At 35.2% G+C, this 25,488-nt stretch overlaps 1 protein-coding gene across 1 annotated transcript in view; it reads right to left on the bottom strand.

Annotated features, from left to right (window-relative positions):
- LOC139137642 (arginine-glutamic acid dipeptide repeats protein-like) overlaps positions 1 to 25,488 on the bottom strand; it is a 165,344-nt gene that overhangs the window by 47,692 nt on the left and 92,164 nt on the right. Inside the window, 3 exon segments of the mRNA XM_070705841.1 lie at positions 16,067 to 16,147; positions 23,594 to 23,692; positions 25,119 to 25,218. Of these exon segments, the coding sequence (XP_070561942.1) occupies positions 16,067 to 16,147; positions 23,594 to 23,692; positions 25,119 to 25,218 (280 nt within the window).

Here is a 25,488-nt window from a genome sequence, read left to right as displayed (position 1 = left end):
CCAGAAGGGAATTTGCAGCTGTGTTGACACAGCCAAGCACTGCAAAGTGGACAGTTCATAGTGAAACCGTCTACAGCGTGGATTGCAACATAAATATGTCCAAACTGAACTAATTGAAGTCACTAAACTATATCATTTGTACTTTGCTAGTAAGGACAGCATTTTTCAAGAAATGAAAATTCATGAAAGTACGTTGCTCAATTGAACTGAAAACTATTATGTTTATTTGTTGTTTTTGAAAGACATATTTGGGCATCATTCTGGTTACAGGCCAAAATAACCTTTAACTTAAGATATATTGAATTCAAAATGATAGCATGTACCATTTATTATGGTACCTCCACGTTCAAAATGACCTCTTGATTGTAAAGGAATCAAGAGTCTAAACACCTTACTTATATTTCAGATTTTAAAATGACTCAACACTTAAGATTTTGGAATGACTCAACATAGTCGGGTCGGAAGGTAGGGTTCCCATGCACCCCATGGATGTATTTTTTTAACCTACATTTTGTAATCCTTAGGGTCTATATTTAATGAATTTTGATGTTCCCAAAATCAAATCGTGTCCCATGGGGTTCATTTGGCGCCATCTTTGTCGCCATCTTGGCCGCCATCTTGGATTTCAACGATGGGGTAGGGGTCACGTATCTCCCGCTCGACGGAAACAGAAACAATAAAATACTATAAACGTACATTTTTAGAAAGCCAAGATCATGGCCTTTTCATTGATATATAACTTAATAGGGATTAATTAATATTCGAACGTCGATTAGACTTTATATCGGCCATTGGCCGTAAATCGTAAAATTTGCTAAATTTCACACCCAATAATTAAGTTCCCGTTCCTCCAAACAATTTTTCATAAGGTATTTATATATTTTTGGAAGAACTCAGTGCAATAAAACAAGAAAAACAAGATTAAAAGTATGTGTCTTGAGATTTAGTGGGTGCATGAGCTTGTTTTCTTATTACGCGGTATGCCACATATCCGTGTGTAACATAAGGGGTAGGGGTAATGTTTCCCTTTCTGTTTCGAATCATGAATGATGAAACCATAAAAATGTTACATTTTTTGAAAGTGCTGCATCAGACCTTTCTAAAAATATATAGATTTATGGGGAAAAATTGCATATTCAAAAGTTACAAAGCTTAAACCTTTCGGTTTGTGTCGATTTTAAGTGATTTTTTAAGAACGAAATTACAACATATGGGGTAGGGGTAATGTTTCCCTTTCTGCCTCGAACCATGAATTACGAAACCATATAAATGTTATACTGTTTGAAAGCTCTGAAATGGGCCTTTCCAAACATGTATAGTTTTATTGGGAAAAGTCCATATTTTAAACTTACAAAGCTTATGCCTTTCAGTTTGTGTCAATTTTAAGTGATTTTTTAAGGACGAAATTACAACATATGGGGTAGGGGTAATGTTTCCCTTTCTGCCTCGAACCATGAATTATGAAACCATATAAATGTTATACTGTTTGAAAGCTCTGAAATGGGCCTTTCCAAACATGTATAGTTTTATTGGAAAAAGTCCATATTTGAAAGTTACAAAGCTTAAGCCTTTCAGTTTGTGTCAATTTTAAGTGATTTTTTAAGAACAAAATTACAACATATGGGGTAGGGGTAATGTTTCCCTTTCTGCCTCGAACCATGAATTATGAAACCATATAAATGTTATACCGTTTGCATGCTCTGAATGGGCCTTTCCAAACATGTATAGTTTCATTGGGAAAAGCCCATATTTGAAAGTTACAAAGCTTATGCCTTTCAGTTTGTGTCAATTTTAAGTGATTTTTTAAACAAAATTATAATATAAGGGGTACGGGTAATGTTTCCCGTTCTGCCTTGAACCATGAATTATGAAACCATATAAATGCTATACTATTTGAAAGCTCTGAAATGGGCCTTTCCAAACATGTATAGTTTTATTGGGGAAAGTTGCATATTTGAAAGTTACAAAGCTTAAGCCTTTCAGTTTGTGTCAATTTTAAGTGATTTTTGGACAATATGCACAAAACAGTTAGTCCGTTGGCCAGGTATCGAAATCATCCCCTCTAAGGCATTTTACCCACTATGATTTTCTGTTAGCTAGTATTCTCAGCTGTCATAATCTGCTTATTTTCCATTTAACTGATGGTGTGTGAGAGTGTAACGACTTGTTTGTGAAGGGCTGTCATGCCCTCGGTAGTAAAATAGGAATGGGTTAGGGGTAACATATTTACCGCTAGTCGGAAACAAAAACAAAAAAGTACCATAAACAATACATTCTTAGAAAGCCCAGATATAAGCTTTTTACTTTTTTGATAATTATTCGACTTTAGATGGCGCCAATATTCCGTATGTACATGGCGGTCAGCAGCTGAATCATTAACATAACGAACGTTGATATGGCCTGAAACTTCGGTAAATTCATTCAAGCAAACTCTTGTTTGATTAAGTTGATAGTTTTCTTTCTTTTTTATTTCGAGTATTTACCATGGCATGACTGAAACGAACCTTGAAACGAAGGCTGTACGTATCTATATTAGTCCGAGCCTGAGCGTGATCTGAGAGCAAACAGATCCGCAGATAATGCGAACGATCGCAACCGTTACCAACAGACTCATTATGCAGAGCCATGCCCCAAAACGCCCAACCAAACTGGGCACTAATCATGATCCCAGTCCATTTCGAGCCGGGCTTTAAGGGAAGTGCGGTGGCCTTTGAAAGACCCTTTGGTTTGGTTTGTACAGTAGTATAGGAAGAAAACCCGACCTATCGTCGTTGCTGTGAATGTTTGTGTTGTTTTTAGCCTCTTTTTTGCCTATTTGAAGAATCGTCTTTGCAGCCTTCCATCCTGCGTTCTGTGTAGCGAGTGTCTTCGATCGCTCTCTTAAGTTTGTGATGTACAACTGTCTTGAGTCCCGGTGCTTTATTGGGTGTAGAGGTAAATATTTAGAGATCAGGGTGATATATTGGTTGCCGCAGTGTCTTTCCAGGTGTTGCCACTTTTGAAGAAAATTCAACACTCGGTATTTTGGCCTGGTAAGTATTCTTTAAGGTGTACCTGTAGGCTACGTGGTACTGAATAGGGGCCACTTAGGTTTCAACACATTCGATACTCTTGGCTTTCGCTTATACCCCGTTGTATGAGTAACTGGGATCGGAAATAGGAAAGGCTTAATTAATATCCATCTTTGCTAATATTAATTCTCGTTTGGCTTACAGATTGCCACCTCTACTTGTTTCGGTGAAAATTTGACTTTCAATTGGACAAAACATTGAGTATGACTTTCTTCTGTGTGTTATTTAGGCCTATAAAAAATATGAAAATTGCATACATATTGTTGTCAAATATCTCAAATCTTAGATTGTAAGAGATAGGCTTAGGCTTCCCTGTAATCATACAAATGAGTTAAATGGGAATTTATTGGAGTAGATTACAGTAATCGAAGAGAATGGTTCATACTATAGAAAGACTTATCTCGGATTGCGGGGACCTAACTATAAAAGAACAGCACGGAATACTTGCCGGATGTATTGACTGTTCATGTACAGTACAGGCTAGTACAACATGGAATGTAAAACATACAAATCAAAGAAGTGGCAAATTTTCTCAACTTTTCACAAAGTTTATATTCAATCATTACTATCAGGATTAGGATTTTCCCAATCTATAAATAAGCTGTTACTTGATTACACCTTGATTCAGCATGACTAACATTTTGCATTTGCCACGCAACCAGCCATGCCCGTCCCTGGGATCGCGAACAATGCCTTTAACGAAGCTTTTGAACGCTTTTTGTGAATTGTGTAAGAATGTCCTCTCTGTGGTGTATAATGTGTGAAGCCGTTGTCTAGCTCGCTTGACTCTGATGATTATGTTGACTTATTTTTTCTCAGCTGCTGGTGGCTGATCTAGCTCGAAAGTTAGATCAATCTAGTCTCTCTGATTCGATCATGCTGGTGGGAGTGGTATCTTCAAGCATTGACCCTAAAACGTCCGTTTGTAGGGTCTTTGCTTCAAAGACGTCAGGGTCTAACATTGGTTAAATGTCATTCATGATAGATTCACTCACAAGGCATTTTAAACATTGAGGTGTCAATGGGAATATAAGCCTTTTTAGTCATTTTCTGAGGTTTGTCTCGCCTTCTTATTGCTTGGTGTAGAGAGTGTTTGTTCGCCTTCTGTTTACTATTTAGTTGCGTAATTTGAATGCGTTCTGTGACATTTGGCTTTTCGGGTTTTAGTTCCAGAATTATTTTGCTATTGAATTTTAGTACCAAGTCGAAAATGTAATCCTCATTGGGAGTATATAGTGTTCTGCGTTGTAAAATAATTCGAAAAATTGGTTATGATCTCTTGTTTTCTGGTAAGGAAGGTAAAGTGTTGTCGATCCATATTATCTTATTATGGAGAAGCTATATTGTGGATTAATGGTGATTGGTTTTCAGCGATAAAAGATTCTCTTGTGTTCCCGTGTGGTATTAAGGTGGTTGGAAAGGCTATTTTTGCACCAATTCTTTTCTCAGAGTTAATGTCAAGTTTCAAGTGTTAGAATCAAGATATTTAGTTCAAATTTTCAGGATAACTCCATTAGTTAATATTTTCTCCAAAGAATATAAAAATTGTATATTTGCAGCCATGATTTTGAAACATGGCACCAGTAAATATTAAAATTTAATTTTTCATATTTTTTTTTACATATTTGAATTTAATAATTGGATAGTATTTAATATTACCAAATTAGTTATAAATATGTTGACACTATTTATTGTAAGATTTGTACGGCAGGATTTGTAAATAAAATTTGTTTTTATGATTTTACATGGGTTTATATATCAAAAAATTATTAAATTTCTTTCAAATTTCAAAATGTGATTTTTCAAAAAGTACCTCAAATACAGGAAAATTGTGCCGTACAAATCTTATCTGTAAGCTTGTTAATAGGCTGTAAAAATTCCATGTCCGTATCTTATTTCAAAGTTGGATTAAATTGGTATACAATTATGTAGGAAAACTGTTATTCTGTCAAAAATGTTGAAAACAAGCCATATTTGCACCCTCTTTTGAAGTCATGGAGCAGTTTTTTTGGTTAATCTCACTTTTGACACCTCTTTGACACTCAAAGAATCTAAAAATGCATTTACAATAGCAGTCACTCACTCTGAATGCCAGCACCGCCTTGTCAAACTTTCCTGAAAAACAGCAAATAATGACTTTCCCTTTTCAAACATTTTATTAAAAGCTAGGGGACCTCTACCATAGTTAATACACTAAGGACTCCCCAACTTCTTCTTATTTGGTCAGTTTTTCAGAAGTTTTAACAGGCTATAACTCTGCAATGCCTTTGTGACCAAATGTCTATTTTTTTATTCCACAGAGAATGTTGACTACTTTTACATTTTAATAGTTTTGATGAAATTTATAACTGACGCTCTAGCCTTTCCAACCACCTTAAAAGTAACACTATTAATAGTGAGCTCTGATTTGCCCAGACGGTCACGTGACTGTGCATGTATTTACGATATACTGTAAAGTTTGCCATTCCTATCTCCAAAGTGGGTTTCTTTCACATTGTTTGTATTTTCATCACAAGTTTCAATATACTGATATAATATAGCGATAAACACCCCTATAAGTTGGGTACACCACTCGAGCTCGGTTTTGACCATTTCACTCCTTATACACACGACTGAAGTTCGTGCGTATATGTTGTTTACCGGTCGAAACCGTGTGGTATCCTTTCAAAGTGGTGCTTTATTGCTTATATATCTCTTGCGATACAATTAAAGAAAAGGGATTGATTGTTGCTGCTGTCATATCAACTTTGCATGACGACTATGACATCCAATTTAGTGTTTGCGGGTTTGGAATATATAATTTTGACATATTATAGCTGTTAACTTTCTTTCCCTAATTTGAGTTATTGAAATGAGTAAAATGTCTTTTATTAACCACCATTTTAGCTTTTTAGTGCTATTTAATGCCTATAGAGTATTTTTCTATGTTCCTTTTAACAAGTAAATGTCAGTAAAGTAACACAAACTTTTGAGTTTAGGCATTGTCACTGCATAATTTTTGAGTTTACCCCATCAAGCCATATCTTGTTGGAAAAACAGCTGCGTTAGTGTTTCAGAGATATGATATTTATGTGGCTTCCTTATTCGCTGCGTTTTGTAGGAGAGGAAACATTACCCATACCCCTATCCCTTAAATGTATATTATAGAGGGATGTACGGCATACCATATATTAGGTAAACAATCGACGCACCCCATAAGTCTCAAGAAGATACACTCTTTTAATGTTTTTACTTCTCTATTGCATTAAGTTCTTTCAACTGATATATAAATACCTTGTAAAAATTGTTTGGAGGAACATGAACTTAATTATTGGGTTTGAAATTAAGCAAATTTTACAATTTACATTTCATGTCCGATATAAAATCTAATCGATGTTTGAATATCGATTTATCCCCATTTGTATACCAATGGTAAGGGGATTATCTGGGCTTTCTAAGAATGTATTGTTTATGGTTTGTTTTTGTTTTTGTTTCGACTAGCGGTAAATGTGTTACCCTAACCCATTCCTATTTTACTACTGAGGGCGTGACAGCCCTTCACAAACAAGTCGTTACACTCACACACCATCAGTTAAATGGAAAATAAGCAGATTATGACAGCTGAGAATACTAGCTAACAGAAAATCATAGTGGGTAAAATGCCTTAGAGGGGATGATTTCGATACCTGGCCAACGGACTAACTGTTTTGTGCATATTGTTCAAAAAATCACTTAAAATTGACACAAACTGAAAGGCATAAGCTTTGTAACTTTCAAATATGCAACTTTCCCCAATAAAACTATACATGTTTGGAAAGGCCCATTTCAGAGCTTTCAAACAGTATAACATTTATATGGTTTCATAATTCATAATTCGAGGCAGAAAGGGAAACATTACCCCTACCCCATATGTTGTAATTTCGTTCTTAAAAATGACTTAAAATTGACACAAACTGAAAGTTTTAAGCTTTGTAACTTTCAAATATGGACTTTTCCCAATAAGACTATACATGTTTGGAAAGGCCCATTTCAGAGCTTTCAAACAGTATAACATTTATATGGTTTCATAATTCATGGTTCGAGGCAGAAAGGGAAACATTACCCCTACCCCATGTGTTGTAATTTCGTCCTTAAAAAAATCACTTAAAATTGACACAAACTGAAAGGCTTAAGCTTTGTAACTTTCAAATATGCAACTTTCCCCAATAAAACTATACATGTTTGGAAAGGCCCATTTCAGAGCTTTCAAACAGTATAACATTTATATGGTTTCATAATTCATGGTTCAAGGCAGAACGGGAAACATTACCCGTACCCCTTATATTATAATTTTGTTTAAAAAATCACTTAAAATTGACACAAACTGAAAGGCATAAGCTTTGTAACTTTAAAGTATGGACTTTTCCCAATAAAACTATACATGTTTGGAAAGGCCCATTTCAGAGCTTGCAAACGGTCTAACATTTATATGGTTTCATAATTCATGGTTCAAGGCAGAACGGGAAACATTATCCCTACCCCTTATATTAAATTTTGTTGAAAAAAATGACTTAAAATTGACACAAACTGAAAGGCTTAAGCTTTGTAACTTTCAAATATGCAACTTTCCCCAATGAAACTATACATGTTTGGAAAGGCCCATTTCAGAGCTTTCAAACAGTATAACATTTATATGGTTTCATAATTCATGGTTCGAGGCAGAAAGGGAAACATTACCCCTACCCCATATGTTGTAATTTTCGTCCTTAAAAAATCACTTAAAATTGACACAAACTGAAAGGCATAAGCTTTGTAAGTTTAAAATATGGACTTTTCCCAATAAAACTATACATGTTTGGAAAGGCCCATTTCAGAGCTTTCAAACAGTATAACATTTATATGGTTTCGTAATTCATGGTTCGAGGCAGAAAGGGAAACATTACCCCTACCCCATATGTTGTAATTTCGTTCTTAAAAAATCACTTAAAATCGACACAAACCGAAAGGTTTAAGCTTTGTAACTTTTGAATATGCAACTTTTCCCCATAAATCTATATATTTTTAGAAAGGTCTGATGCAGCACTTTCAAAAAATGTAACATTTTTATGGTTTCATCATTCATGATTCGAAACAGAAAGGGAAACATTACCCCTACCCCTTATGTTACACACGGATATGTGGCATACCGCGTAATAAGAAAACAAGCTCATGCACCCACTAAATCTCAAGACACATACTTTTAATCTTGTTTTTCTTGTTTAATGCACTGAGTTCTTCCAAAAAATATATAAATACCTTATGAAAATTGTTTGGAGGAACGGGAACTTAATTATTGGGTGTGAAATTTAGCAAATTTTACGATTTACGGCCAATGGCCGATATAAAGTCTAATCGACGTTCGAATATTAATTAATCCCTATTAAGTTATATATCAATGAAAAGGCCATGATCTTGGCTTTCTAAAAATGTAACGTTTATAGTATTTTATTGTTTCTGTTTCCGTCGAGCGGGAGATACGTGACCCCTACCCCATCGTTGAAATCCAAGATGGCGGCCAAGATGGCGACAAAGATGGCGCCAAATGAACCCCATGGGACACGATTTGATTTGGGAACATCAAAATTCATTAAATATAGACCCTAAGGATTACAAAAATGTAGGTTAAAAAAATACATCCATGGGGTGCATGGGAACCCTACCTTCCGACTAGACTAACAAGTTTAAACAGGTGAAAACCTAAAAAGATACAGAAGAGTTTCATTTTTCTGAAAATCTGTCCCTGGGGCTGGCATTTACCTCAAAGTGTTGTCTGTATCTAACCAATGCACAGTGAACACAGGTCTTATTTACATCTCAATATTGTCCCTTAATTCTCTAATTTCTTTGCATTCTTTCTATTCAGGACCATGGTTGTTTTGCCACTTGAGTCAATCTGCAGTCGCTGCCACCTCCGGGCTGTATCCGTCGTCTCCCACAGCAGTGCTAGATGACGTCTTTGCAACTCCTTGAAGTTTTCAACCAAGGAAACGCATTGAGGCTTTAAATCACAACCCTTTACACCACTGATCTGAAATGTTTTGTCAATTCCCTGTTTAGGTCGCCATTGGTAGATTTACCATCGTTAATGGATGTATCAGAGCTACACAATCATTCCATGCTGGGAGTTGGTTCTTGAATGCACCGCTCCACAAAGGCTGACTTGTAAAAGTTTTCACAGGGGTATATTTTTTGTTAGCTGTCTTTTCACATGACTTCCTCAACGAAGTCCCCTGTCATTATTGACTCAAGCTCTTTGAAAACGATGATTCTCTTCTTTACTTTCAACAAGTCCTAACTAAGAAAATCCTTGCTTTGCAGTCACTGATTAACGGTTCAAGTTAATTCACCTTTGTTGTTGCTCTGGCTCCACTCTTTAAAGTTTTGTCAGCTCAAATGTCTCTATCAGTTCTTCTAAAAACGTCCTTTCACTACTATTCCTGTCTAGTCCAAAACACACTCAACAAGCCAGCTTTGTCAGTTTGTTTCTGTCTATTCCAAAATATACTCAAAACAAAAGCCAGCTTTTTCACATTCTGTCAATTGCAATTCATTGTAACCAGGATTGCTTGTAAGCTCTGCTCTTTGGTCGGATTCACGACAAGAATCGATACTTGAGTTACTTCAAAGAATCAATTGTTTTGTTTTGTAATTGACAGAATTAAGGAGAAAATCACTACTCAAGCAGGAGTGATTATCGGGTCAAATTTATAGCAGTTTGTTTAGTTAGCTATTTTCAAACAGTCCTTTATAGGCTAAATTTATTGGTCTCATTATTTGGATTCCACACTGTTGACCTCGGAGTATGACCCCTGAATTTATCTTGTCAAAACACCGTTTACCTGCCATAAATCTGGTAACCAAGCTTTGAAAGTTTTCATTTTATTTTGGTGGGTGCAGGCTAGGGTCACATGGTACGCTGTGTAATTTTTTTAAAAATTTTCTGAATTTAGCATTCATTCTATTCATTGCCCCTTCTGTAAATAAACACACTTACTTCCACAACTATATGATCTGATAGGTAAAAAAGACACAACCTACAAACCTGACAGGCGGATCTAAGCTTTCATGACCGTCTGACATTTTGCCCACAGGCTACAAGTCACATTAGCTATCAGGGTAATTTTTACACACAATGACCAAATCCAATATCCCTATTTATTGAACATACATGTCCATACTGATAATCTATTTCCATCATGGACTGAAGGAGGGAAGGAATTGACATTTGGAAATAGGATTTTCCCTGGCAGCAAGGCAGCTCTATTAAAGTGTATTACACTGTAAATTTGAAGTCCATGCAGTAATAAGGCATCATTGCTGGAAACATTACTTGAACAAATTCCAAAAATTCGACAAAATGTTATCGGAATATGTGATTGCAACAGTCATAATTGACAGCCATGCTTGTCATCATTGTTGTCTACAGATCAACTGTCAAATTTGAAGAGACATGGAGACATGGAATTGTATTTGCTGATACAGGTCACTACACTGTTTGGTACAGGTTTTTATTTTTTATGAGTACATGAGGTTTCCCATGATCAAATTTGCAAGAAACGAGAACCAAGCATTTTCCCTATACCTGAAAAGACACCAATTTCATTTGGACAAATAGCAGAAACTGTTGGTTTACAAGGAAAACATTTGTACCACAGCAAAAAACTGTTGGTTTATAAAGATAAACCAACAGAGATGTCAGTCTGTACAGGGACTAGTACTTTACAACTCTGTACAGAGATATCTTTTCACATGTTCAAAGAGCAAAAACTGTTGGTTTACAATGACAGACACTTCTATGACAGCAAAAACTGTGAGTTTCTAAGGATATACATTGTTACGACACTAAAACACTATTGATTTATGAAGATAAACACCAGAAAAGACACCAAAAGTGTAGACTTATAAACAAACGTACAAATGAGTGACTTGATCATCTTACCTATAGAGAGCAGAGACATCTGTTATGTTAAGACTGGAAAGACTGTTCACATTAAATCATTACCGACATCGCTTCCCACAGTTCACAGTTATAGCATTAAACTGTTTACTGTATAGTTTGACTGGTACTTTGGTTTGGTGAATTCCAATCAGGGTTTTACCTGAACAAGCAGCAAGCTTGAAAACAAGCTGTGTCTTGCAGACTTTGCTATCACAAAAATCAATCGTGATCTGGCCTGTGCAGCATGTGACAGAGCAAGTCAATAATGTAAACTAAACAGTCCTACTTTACACAAAGAATCAGTCATGTGTACATGCATAGCCTAAGGCGGTCCACATACTATTGCCTCCACTGGTAATCTAGCTAATAAGTTGCCTGTTCATCCGGAACTTGCAACGACCCAGTCAGCAGTCAACAAGCAAAGTGAATGTCATTCTCCGACACGTCAACCATACATCATGAAATTATAAATAATAACCTTGCACAAAAAAGGTGGACCTATCGTGTTTTATATTTTTACCAATCTTATATTCCATATGGTGTATTATGGGATGATGATTTAACGGCTGTGCATTCCTGGAAATTAATGTGCTGTTTTACAAGTAAAGGCGAACAATATCGATGATGAACTGACACTCTAAAGTAATGGTAATAAAGAGTTCCACCAGGTGCTAGATTGCACGGTTCCAGTAACATTTAACCTCAACACCCCTATTTCACTTCACAATGGACAGACCCTTGAATGAAGGATATGACATCTTGACAGGATTCAACCAAATATGGAGGTGAAGAGAGCATAAATTGCAACAGCGACACTAATAACAGGTCTATGTGTATATATCAATGTTAAATTAATTTACAGTGTAAATGCCATCGATTTCAAAAGGCTATACATGTGACACTAAGTAGCGCTCGTACCATGCACCTTTTTTGAATATTTGCGCTGGTTCACATGTGTATGGACCTATATTTTCTTCAATATTTGAGTTAAGCCCATGGGGTACACAATCAGAATGTTAATCCAAAAGAGAGCACACAAAATATACATTTGATTGTATCATCATGAGATGCAGTAAAATAGTGCCTTGGATCCATGTAATATTCATGTGTGTGATGTCATCACTATGCAATAACGTATGTGATATTCCACTGATGGTGATGCGATTGCTATCGTTGCTAATTATATGCATGTGAATATAGCATCACACTGTGCATTATCTCATCAGTATATATGCTGAAGCATCATTTTGTTTTGATGGATGTGTCGTTCATTACAGTTGTTGTCGGTAATACTGTATGCAAACAACATTTTTCCCCATGTACCGGTGTGTATTACATAGCTCTGTCCTATGTTCACAACAAACATCAAGAGTTCAGTTCAGTACTGCCGACTTGTACAAGATTTGCATTTTCTGTACTGCTGACCAGTACAATATCCTCATTTATCCACAGCAATACAGGATGTTGATGATGACGCTTGATAACCCATGATGCACGTTTGAAGTATATACATATCTGTATCAGTAACTGAAATAAAATACACCGTCAAAACCTGAATCCATAATAATGTGTTGCATCGGCTATTCATGAAACAGCAGTTTCAATAAACAGGAAATCTCTGTGTCTACAGACTACAGTTTTGATGTTCCTTTTTGAACAGGTTGAGCAAACGAGGATAAATATCGGACTTTCATCTTTTAAGATGCTTTATAGTGGAAATAGTGATATCAATCATACAACCTGTCATGATTTAAAAATGTATTGATAAAATCACGTAGACAAAAGTAGAATGCATGTCTATCAAGTCAGTAAGACGCCAACAGATTCAGATTGCTTTATGTTCTCAGTGCTTGTTGGCAACCAACATTTCCATTCCAAAGCTATTTTCCCTTGCATCTCATTCATTCAATCAACGAGGAACTGAGTGAGAAAGTGCAGCAAACACAGCCAGACATTTCATTTGTTTTTTAATTGGATTGTATAGATTCTGATGCACTGCCCTGAATCAAGACTGATGGATGAAAAAAAAACCAAGCACTTCTAAACTAGCCATGTAGAACAGCGACTGTACATGCCGACTATAAACTAGCTGGCTCGTCTTTCCTCTTAATCACGGACTATTTTTGACACTCATTTCCATCTGAAGTCTTGTATGATGAGATTTCTATCATGAAAGAGTCTGAAGGGGTGTGGATGATCACTGATGAAAATAATGGAATTAAAGAAATAATAACAAAGCATTGTAAAATTACTAGATGTGCATCATTAAATAGATCTCTGATGACATTTCACTTTTCACAAAAACGGGTTTAACAGGTGATGATAAAAAAATGTTATTCTACACCACCATTCCCATGGCAACCACTTTGCCCATGTTCATATCAGCATAAGCAATATGAAAATCTCAATGACACTTTATTGCATTAAGTTTAACGTAATATTCTACTGTATATTTTTCCTTAAAATGTGAAAGTTGATGATAGTTGCGAGATTAACACAAAATGGGGACACATCTCCGTGGAAACTAAAATGAACAGTGAAATAACTTGCAACAAATGCTTCTCAATATTGAGTTTGATACAGTCAGTATGAACACAGCAAAAATCCTAAATTCTTCCACAAGACATTATATTATTGCTGAAGGCCAGGGAAAACGATACATCATAGCACAGAACAACGAGTACTGACTTAATGACTTGCCATAACAGGCGTCCGATAAAAATGTTGACCATATAAAAAGAAATCTGATGTATGAGTTGCAGTCATTGCCTTTATATGTTTGCATTTTTAAGTTTGTATATATCAATGCATGTATGTGTATGCACACAAGGATAGGCCTGGATATGATTTTGATTGAAGAACTTTTGTTGGCAAGTCTGCCACTGCCTTTTACTAACATGTATGTATTTGCTACATAGCCTAGAACTAGAAGGAGTTACCATGTAAGTCTGTTACGATTCAGTGAAATGGTAAGAAATTGCTGCATGAAGCTAAACTGACAATTACACTCATCCTGATGGGCAATTCTGACAGTTTAGTAGGATTTGACGGGTCGTTCTTGGATAAGAGAATTCCACAACTGGGAATACTACGGACAGTAATGGAGCAAAACCGGTCATTTGCCCCACAGGCAAACTATCAGGCTGTACTGGATCACTGCATTTCTAACCCTACAAATCTATTCAAGAGGTTAGAAAATCTGTAATGGCATTACAACAGCTTGCAACCATAGAGAATCTTCATTTGTTGTTTTTCCTGACTGTTTTACAAGTTTGTCAGAGATTTACTAAAATGCTTTAAGAATGAATAGTTTGCTTTCGAATTATCAGAACAAGTTATCACATATTGTTTTGCATTTCATTTCATTACACTGAAACAGCCACACTGAGTATCATTTCAACCAAACCCCATGAAAACAAATTTTAACGCCTGTGCAAACTCACAATTTGGAGTAAAAACTGGCGGAGTGATAAAGACAGAGGATGAGTTAGTAGCAAGTGTTCCACAGTTCAAGAGCATAATCAATCACTGGGATTTTCCATGAATATGCAATCATACGGAATAGAGGCCAAAGGGAAGATACACTATAAGAAGTGATTTGGAGAAATTCCGAACAATAATTCACATGGACAAGCTGATGTGCAAAGGGTTCACAACTGGCACACAGCATGCGATGTCAAATGTTGCAGCATTGTAGCAGATGCGTTTTTTATCACACTGTGAACAAACCTGAATGCAGTAACTCTTACTCTGAAATATGAGACATTTCCACTGAGACTTCATTGAAAATTAAATTGTTGGATGCTATTTTAACAAAAAGACGAGATAAATCCTTTGTCAAAATTTGAAAAGACCCTCTGTGCACCTCAACCTGGTAAATTTTCTTTGCAAACCCAGAGGGAGTGAGACGGAGCTCAGAATATTTTTCATGAGGATAAATGTACACGTTGAAATCACTTTGTGGTAGATCAGTGACAAAATAAACACTGTAATTACAGTGCAAATGTATCTATTCACCTTAAGTAACTAAAATGCAAAAATCACTCTGGGGATGCTTTTACCATTGTATCTATTATTATAAACCATTATTGAGTCGAATGACAGACCAATACTGTGGTCTAACATTTGCTACATTTGTTGTTTGAAGGCAATTCAAGTCATGCCTTGATTTTCAATTGAAGTGTGTTACACAGTGAAGCTGTATCAGCATGGTTTCAGGGTGAGTAGCAATGGTTCCAGCTGTCACCACATAAAGTGCTGATACTATGTCTGGAAACAAATTCATGTACAATACTAAACTACTACAATTACTATCACACATATCAACAACCAATTGCAACATAGTAACAAGTTCTGGACAAACAACAATCACAGATAGAGATGGCAAAAATGTAGCAGTTTTTTTTGCAACAAATAAACAACGAGTGCACTTTGACAACAAAGTACCAGTCTTTTTAAAACATCATAGGCCCATTGCAACAGTGTAACAATGCTTGTATTATATCAAATATTTACAACTACAATGTAACAGTTTTTGTTACACAAAAACAACTAATGACACTTTGTAACATCAACTAGCAATGAATACAATGACAAACCACTCAACAATGAGAGTGAAACAAAAGCGGTGTATCAGTGACTCTTGATCACCAAGTCACATCATCATTGACAAAAAAAAGATTAATTTCTCACTGCAACAATCACCTTGAAAAAATCTTTCCACAATTATATAAAACCATTAGAAAAGTAGTGTTCATATGAGCAGTTTGTAACTCAAACATCTACAAAATTGTCATTCTGGGATATGGTTGAATCCTCATACAGCATTACAGTTGTACTCATTACAGAAATCAGCCCCACGATATCACTACACTGTTTAACTGATCAAGTTGAAGTTGTCTTTGAATGTAAATGATGAATACAGGAGCCATGTCTGTAAAACTGTGCTAAGTGTGAGCGTGATTTGTGTGCCTGTGTGTTTCAGTTTGATATTAAAACACTCCCTAGTCATGCATTCAATATCTATAAACCATTGAACCATCTTGAAATGATCACTTACTGTTTCCTTGTGAGGCAGCAGTTCTTTCTTTATCCGGAAGAAATTCTTTCCATACTGTCTAAGTCCTTTCACAAACCGTTTCTGTAGGAAATAAGAAGTAGAGAACAATATTCAAACACTGAAAACATGAAGTAGTGCCAGTGGTGTACATTGTGACAAAATAGTTCATTCTTCATGTACCTAGAGATGAATTTGTGATCTGTGTATTGTATTTCGAAACCGCTTTTTTTCAGGAAGAATACAGGAAACTATGTCTACATAAATATGAAGTGTAATTTTTCCAATGACCAACTCACAAAAGATACCACAAGATCATCATATTATTCCTCTGAACCAATTCAAACATTCTAAATACAGAAATTTTTCTCCTGTTTATTTCATTTCGTGAAAATCTAAGACACTGTTGAGAATTCAGAGTAAATAAAGAAATATATTAATGTACAATTTCATGCAATCATCCTGAATCACAATTTTTGAGCAGTTTGGACTATATAGGAATATAGATTACTCCACAGAAAGATAAGAAATATTCACAATCAAGTCAGTTCATACCCACCCTGCAAAATTAAAATAGTTTGTACATTGTTATAGTACTTCAACAATTATTTACAGACACATTATTGAAGACTAGAAAGCTGATTTCCTATGAGAATTATAGCTGTCAAAAAAATCATGGAATTTCTCTAATATACGCAAGCAGAGCCAATTTTTAAATAAATGGTCTGACGAAGTCGGTAAAGCAAGGCAAAGTATGTTAAATTCACATCACCTAATAACGGGAAATACTTAATACTTTTGAAGTCTGTGATTCAAAATCATCAAATCCAGACCATAATTGTGTCACGTTTCTAGTATTCTGAAAATCTCTTTTCTTTTGTGTGCGGAGGAAACAGATTCACTTTGATTGACAGGATGAAAAGACACAATTTGTACTATCTGCAAACTGCCACCTCAGTATCGTAATTTATGGCGATGCTGTTGATGAGAAAATGGTATTTTGATAAGTTTAATTACGAAAAAGCCTACACTGTTGCTATCATGGATTCCAATCAGGACTGAAAGAGAGCGTATGAAATGATAAGGCAGGGAGTCGGCCGCTTTGCAAGATGTCACCTGTTACTAAGATTGGTTGCTGCTCTCAAATATGGCTTCTAAATCCACAGTATGGCTTCTCAGCAGAACAAAACACTACACATCAGTCAAAGGACTACGCAGACAGGGTTTTAATTTCAAACGAACATGAAATCACACTATAATGTGAATTTAATAACGCTGTACTTAGAAAAGAAGAAATACTTGTCATTTATGCTATTTTTTCAAAACTATAAAAATGTGATACCAGAAATGATTTATTTAATTGCCTATGGAAGAGTGGCTAAGACCTCAGATGATGAAATGCAACACTTTAATTTACATGAAAGCTGTAATTAGATATAATGAAACTGGAATTAGTTTCAATGTTTCAATAACCTCTCATTTTGGCCATTTTAATTACGGTGAATGTGTTGACGAGCCATGTATATAACAATGAAACCTATATAGTGAAATATGCAGCAACATCAACCAATCAAGGAATGCAGTGTTATTATCCATGTAGCAGCTTGTCAGAGACTATGACAAACGATTTAGCTTGTCACCCTGTACTGACAATTACAGGCTGTTAGATTTAATATTTGTATCATGATAGTGATTCCAACATCTTTCATCCACTTATCGATATTGCCTTCATATGAGTCAACAAGGCTGACAGAATCCCCTATCGAGTAAGCTATCCTGGAAAAAGGTCACAGTGTTGACACTGATACGCACCACCTTCCAAAGCGTTCATGGCAAGACAGGAATTCAATTACAAAACATTCATTCAAAACCAGATCCCGTGTTTATTAACGTCTTGTAAAATGAATCTTCCAATTCCTTTATTTAGCTAACAAAATTATCCTGTGCACTGCAAAGTGGATAACTATTTTTTGTTATCATTACAAGCAAGAGGATGCAAAACTAGAGAATGAAACATTGATTCTGTATCTTGTCAAAGTCACTGAAACACATGTCAGGAAACTTTAAACATTATGGTCTCACTGGGATAGGTCAGAGGTCAAGGGGTCATCAGCCTTAATCTTGGGGTCATGCATATTGTGACAAAAAGGCAAATACTCTGAAGTGAAGATTACAATATCTGCTGGCAACTGTGGTTTTTAATAAGCTTGTAAAAGATTTTATAAACACCTCCTTTTGCTGAGACACTGGCTTAGTTTCTGAAAGAGTGACACATTTCACGTAATGACGTTGTTGTTACTATAATCGTTAAAATACCGCAATAGAATTAACACATTTGGCGACAGCTGTTAGCAAATTCCAGAAAAGACTGAAGTATGTGTTAGCAATTCCAGCAACGCAATGCTTTGCTTCAACTACTGCTGTTGAAACCAAAGCAATATGAAAAGATAAGACAGAAAAAAATCAGTGTATTTTGTGATGGAGAATTTCACAATGATATTGAGCAATCATGGTATTGAGTGCAGATAAATACACTAGTTTATTTGGTACTTTTTTTCTTATTTTAATATCTACAAGGCAAGTACATTTAATGTGGAAATAAAATCTATGGACAACACTGAGCTATACACAAATACAATTTTACAACCCCCTGACTGAGTCCCCATTGAGGTGAGTTCTTGATTTAATGAGACAGGCTCCACAATTCCTGGTAGAAAAGCTTTAATTCCTCAAGGCTGATGCCGCAATATTAATCAAGCTTAAATAAGACATTAAATCTATTATTGAGTCAGTTTTCATTATCAAACTCTAATAAGATTTTCATCTTGTTCAGATGTGGATTTAATGGCTTTGTAGTTAGGAGGCTGTGAAGTTGCTGATGTTATAGACCATTTTATTCTCAGACAATAAATACGCTGTGAGATTTTCTGGTTTTTTTTGAAACGTCTGTTTAATGTTTAATGACGCGTGTGAGAATAATTGCAACAGCTATACTTCATAACTTACATCAGTAGTCATCAATGAGAAGTCTCCTTCCTGTGATATCCATCTAAATTATATGCCATGTTATTTCTACAGTGGGTATTAGAGAATTAAAATTATACGGAAAGTCATTTTCCCCAGTCAACTGCCACTCAGCTGACACCTTTACAAGTTTATGTGATTCTACATATTTCTCATCTCTATGAACTTTTCATTTTTTTTTCTAATTGCGATTTAGTCTATATGAACGAAAAAAAAGCACCAAATCTCAAGTTTACTCATTTCAGTAAGTATGGCAATACGAATTATAATTTGAGTCTGCATCTCTTCATATGGTTTGGCCTATTAAAGTTATACTGTCACCTGTTCCAATTTTGCCACAGTTACCATGGAAAGAGAAAATCTAACCAATCACAGATTTTAAGCGGGTGGCCGCTTTTTAAAAACAGCGCCCTCACATGGGCATTTTGAATACTAACGAACGCCCCTTTGACCATATATGGACATTTTTAGATTACAGGTGACTGTATACCTTTAACTGGTAGTTATCAATAGTGAATATGGACCTGCTTACAGGGAATGGGGTGATCAAGTTATGTTGTGCTCATACAGATGTGGAAACCTTTTGGTCAGCTTGAAGTGAATTTAACACCTGTATAGTGCACAGTACACACAAATAATATTGCACAAATCTCATTTAGTTTAAACTTTGATTTCTAAAAATTGAAATTAATAGCTATACTGACCAAAAAAGTTAAATGGTCTATGTATCAATAACTTGAACTTGAAGGAGATCTGTAGTTGTCGGTTGAACTAGAAATTTATTAAAGCTCCATTGGCTAATTTTTTTTTGCAAATAATAATACCCAAACAACATTCCAATTTTTGGGGAGAAGTTTTGGATTCCCGGTATTAAGACATACTATTTTTGAAAATGTCACTATTTCAATCCTTAGTGATGGATTTGGTCAATTAAATTATGGTAAATTCCTGCATTTACATGTATATTAGTGGCTGCAATATTTGAGTTGTAACTTGAAAATCATTTAGTCATTAAAATCTAAGTTGTGAGTTTGTCACCAATATTTGAAAAATGCAATTTGGTAAGCGTGGTTTATATAAATTGTACTTGATTTCAAATCATCTTTTTGAAGAAAAAAAATGCAAAGAGATACAGCAAGTGGGGCTTTAAGGTAGAATGTACCTTCAAGGCAGGTATTCTGAATCTCAAAATTTCACAATACTTTTCTGGTCTATCACTTGTGGGAGGCTCATTTTGAAGCTCATGAAATAAGTAAACTTTTCACTGGCTTGTTTTTGTGAAAATTGAAAGTTAAGTTTCCCTTGTAGACTTGGTAATGCTGGGATAGCGGCGATTTTGAATTTCAAATATTGGTATGTTTAAGGTTATTTGTTTCCATAACATTAAAATTTGCACAGTGATCCCTAATTTTTATATTTAATGAATTCTTTAGTTTCATAGAGTAAAGTTGAGCAAAAGTTTTGCGTCTTTCAATTTTTGAGGCGCATGACTACCTGACTTTCAAATCAATTTTTACCTTCAAGGTACATGTGAACTAATCTATCAAAAGATTTCATCTTAAGGTAGAACTCACCTCGGGGACTCTCAAATTTCTACAATTCTTTTTCAGATCAACTTTCACCTTCTTAATTTTTTGAAAATCCAAAATTTAATTTTCCCCGTAGAGTTAACACAGAGATGGCAGCCAATTTTGATTTTCAAATATCGCAAAATGTTTTGTAATTTGTTTCACTAGTTCCACACTTTGCACGGTGACCCCCAATTTTTATTATTGATTTTGTAAGAGAATGGTTGAAAGTTTCATTTTGGAAAGTTTGAGCAAAAGTTTACGTCTTTCACTTTAGAGGCGCATACTACCTTAAACTCAGAACACCTTTGTTTATCAATATCTGTCTGATGATCAAAGTGTCAAGATGGGCATAAGTATGCTTAAAGTAAACAGAGACCAGTAATTACTAAGTTGTGTGAGAAAGACTGAGTTTCTGAAATCACACCATGGCAGATTAAACCAAACAACCAAAACAAGGAAATCACAAAACTATATCTTGTGGATTTAGAGCGACACTATACTATAGTAATGCTCATTTCAGATTGTCAAAATTAAGAAAGCAGGTGCCGTCAAGAAAGAGGTAAACTGGGAAAAATTACTGGAACCAGATAATCACAAACTAAATGATACAGTACAAGTCAAGATTACAGTTCAAAATGCCGCTTGAAATCAATGAAACCTGGACTTTAATGCATCAATATCGATGGAAGCTTTTAAAGTCAGTTTGTTAAATATCTCCTTTCTTTGATGACACATGTGGTTCTAGCCTTGCAGCAAATCTAGTCTAGCTAATACAAATTTAATGGCCTTGCAAACATAGAGCATTCTCACAGCAGATAGAAAACAGACACATTTCATGACCAGGGGGCCGCTCAATAAGAAGTGTTTAGTGTCTCTGATGTACAGACTATCATATACATGATTGCAAGCAAACACAAATCATTTACTAACACAGACACTCTACAAGATTTAACACTTGGATTCAGTTTTGACAAAAGACATTCTGAATAATGTAATGCCATATTCATTCAATACTTTTACGTCACACCTCTATGGAAAGAGAAAACCATTTTCCACACAAAAGACCTGCAGGGCTCTGGTGCAATCTGGTACATTCAAAATATTTAGCTCTTCTGAAAAGAACTTGCCTTCATGTGATGGCCTACGAGGGAATACTCTTTCAGATCTGATTAAAGAGATGGTTGGAAACATCCTTTTACCAAGTAAACTTAGACATATTTTCAAAGCTTTCCGATCAACCTTTACTGTTCATATTTCAGAAAACCATTCAGTTGAATAGTTTTAAAAGTCTTTTTCTACTTATACTGGAGTTTGTGATATTCTGATTTTTGGGAAAAATTTAGCTTTCAGTGGGATGAATTTTTTTTCAGGCAATTTATATTATTGGTTTCACCGAGTCCATAAAAGTTATGATTGCAACTGTTTAATGACAAATGCTGTATTGACCTAAAGGTGATGTATAACTGCAAACATTCAATTTTACATCAGCTTAGGTGGTATACAGAAACAATAAACTCTGTACAGACATAGGGGGTATGCACAATATGGCTGTCAAAAATATTGCAGTATGAACAACAGAGAACTAAAATTTGGTGCAGTCCATACAGGGGAATAATGTGGCCAATGTTTGTATTCATAGTCTGACAGTCTGGCGTATCATTAGCTGAGTGTCATCAAGGGGTATATGGCCATATTGTTTTCTTTCAAAAATAATATGGATAAAATGTTTTTTATTCATAATATGAATAAAATGTTCATCAAGTGTGTCTGTATCAAGGTAGCAGAAGGCATGAAGTGTTTGATCTCTTTGCTAGATCAAACAGTGTATGAGCATTCCATTATAGTCAAGAAACTATCTTTCCATTTTCCTGGTTTTGTCACTAGTCTAGAACCTATCCTTACATTATTATTTCCTGGTTTATTATACATGAAGCCAGAAACCTTTCATTGTCTGTTTATGAATGACAGTGCCAGTATATTGCTGCACCGATTAGCACAGATATGGAATGGTATAGTGTTTGGGAAGAGAAGGACAGATGTGTAGATTTCAGTTCTAGTATCCTTCTCTTTAAGGTATCTAACAAATACCACTTCTACTGAATCAAAATTCTACTGATTGTCAACAACCATTAAAACTGCCTTCTCCTTGGATTCGGAGCTCAAATATCAGAGAATTCAACATGAATAATTGTATATATTTGACTGGCTGGCATAGCCAATTCTTTGCACGCTGTCTATTTACAGTAATGTTTCTCTGAGGCATTTGAATCACGTTACTGATCACAGAATAAATGATAATGAATTTGCTCGAACTACAAGTGAAAGTGATACAACATAATCCATTGATATCAATATCAGCCAGTTTTTACATTTTTTCTACAAATCCAAGCAGAATGTCACATATTCAGATTAAACTAAAATTTTCAAGCTCTCACATATATTTTGATGAAGAGGTGTGACAGATTACTGTACAGATACAAAACAATGTACACAAGCAAGAAACTATAAAAAAACATCGGCACTTTCTTCATTCATAAAATGCATGATTCTTGATGTACAAATAATTGTAACTGGTGAATAATTATTATTATATTTTTATTACTTACACATTTGCATAACTGAACATTTTTAACAAAACACTGATAGCATGAGATTTTTTCATTTTAGGCTAGTATACATCAACTGACACCGATGCATGTGATCTACATAAATGATCAGGTGATGCTCTCAACCAAAAAGTTTAGAATGCACATATGCACACAGATCATGAAGTTGACACAGTATTAAAGACATTTACAGAGTGGTTTTTATGGTAACTCACACAGCTGTCTCTAAAACAACTTGCTAGATTTTAAGTTCATTTTAGAGTCATCATGGGCTTACAATGAATTTCAAAATAACTGAGAATAGATTTTAATCTTAGTGTTCTACTTACATTTTCTTCATCTGTCCATTTCTTATCAACAGATCTCGGTAGTGGACACTTCACCAAGGCCTGTAATGCTCTGCCTGTGTCGTACTGGTTGGTATGGAGCTGGTGAACAAGTATATAGACAAAACATGAATTGAAACAGCAATGAGACAACAGCAGACAAACAGACTATTCTCTCTATTCAAAAAACAGCACACAATGATCTGAAATCCATGCTTTTGCAATCATTTCAGACAAATTAAATTAGACCATGACAGACAGTATACAGAAAAGATTCAAGACTCATTGTCCAGACATGACTCCAGTTATACTTGTGAAAAACAACTCTGTGTACAAAAGTTTTCATGTGGCATTTGACATGTGTCAAATATTATCTTGTAAAATTTCATGGTTTTGTAAATAATCCATTTCTCATGAAGCATGCGACTGTGGAATGTTCCAGATGTTTTATTTCCTATGAAAGCTTAAAATATGTAACATACAACAGTCCAATTGTTCAATTAAATCTTGGGAAAAACTGACACGTCATAATTCTGCACATGGTTCAAGTAAGACCTGAGTCACGCTTTTTTATTCAGTTCCCTAATACTCAATACACCTGTTTTAAACATACCTTTTGTCCCAGAATCTCCTGTAGCCAGTGAACACTACCAGATAAGCCTTGACTAATATTATTAAAATTTATAGTTTTGAATGCAGGGAAGTCATTACTTTTATAAATGAACTCTTACTATTCAGTTTATGCAATGTTCTCAAAGCATTCAATGGTTCAATTTCAAACCATGTACTTCCATATACAGACCCACACAGATTGTAAAATCTTCTATTTACTGAAGTGAAATTAATATCTGATTCGGCGAAGTCGCAGGTACAAATTTGTTTGCAAATAGTCAGTACAACCTGATATTGATTTTGAAATTATTCAAAAACTTCCTGACTGTTTATTTTGGGTATTACTGGAAAGCGACATGTCTTAATGGATAAACGAATATCAAAATAGGGCAAACGTAGTGAAAATTTGCTCAAAATTAGATAGCTTAACTCTTTGGGCACCAAAGTAAACTTTTTTCACCTTTAAAATATGCTCTCGTCAAAATTTTCAGATTTTTATCTAAAATTTTGATAAAGAACTGTAGCAAATGAAATATGATGTCTACTTGGTCCAAAACTATCAAAAAAATTACAGAAAAATTCTCAAAAACTGGTAAAATGTTGCCCTAAAATTTGGTGGAAATTAAGCCACTCAAAAGCTTAACTCAAAAGGAAAGCTGTCCTCCTTGAATCTCAATATGGCTGTTGCTCCCCTCAATCAAAATATCAAAGTATAATTTGAAGTATTATTCTGCACCCTGATAGGCTTTGAGAAATGATAAACATGACTAGTAAAAAATAAATCTTCACCCTTTTCACCACTATGGTTTGGTCCAAACCACTTGTTGTCAATGGCAACTGTGGACCTGTTGACAGAGAATTAGGGGTGAGCAGGTTAACAAAATACCAGAAGCAGATGGAGGATAAGAATACATACCATATTCATTGCATTGATTGTTGTGTCATCTTTTGATGCTGCTTCACAACCCTCTTCAGCCGATCCACCGTCACACATTCCGGCAAACGCAGCCATACTCCTGTGTGAAGAAGAGATGCATATTTATTTCCAGAAACCATGACAAACGCTACGCACTGTTTGTCTATTCAGACAACATAATATATGGATTCCTTGCACAACAGAATGTCTCTGTTGCTGTAACCTGTGTATAGACTGTTCATTGAATATTTGACCCTTATATGGACTGTCCATATGGACATTTCATTGAATATTTGACCTGCATACGGACTGTTCATTGAATATTTGACATGTATTATGGACTGTTCATTGAATATTTGACCTGTATTAT

Source organism: Ptychodera flava, chromosome 7 (assembly GCF_041260155.1).
Source record: "Ptychodera flava strain L36383 chromosome 7, AS_Pfla_20210202, whole genome shotgun sequence".
In the NCBI taxonomy this organism is placed as follows: domain Eukaryota; kingdom Metazoa; phylum Hemichordata; class Enteropneusta; family Ptychoderidae; genus Ptychodera; species Ptychodera flava.
Note: the sequence above shows the minus strand (reverse complement) of the source record. Positions and strands in the feature narration are given on the sequence as shown.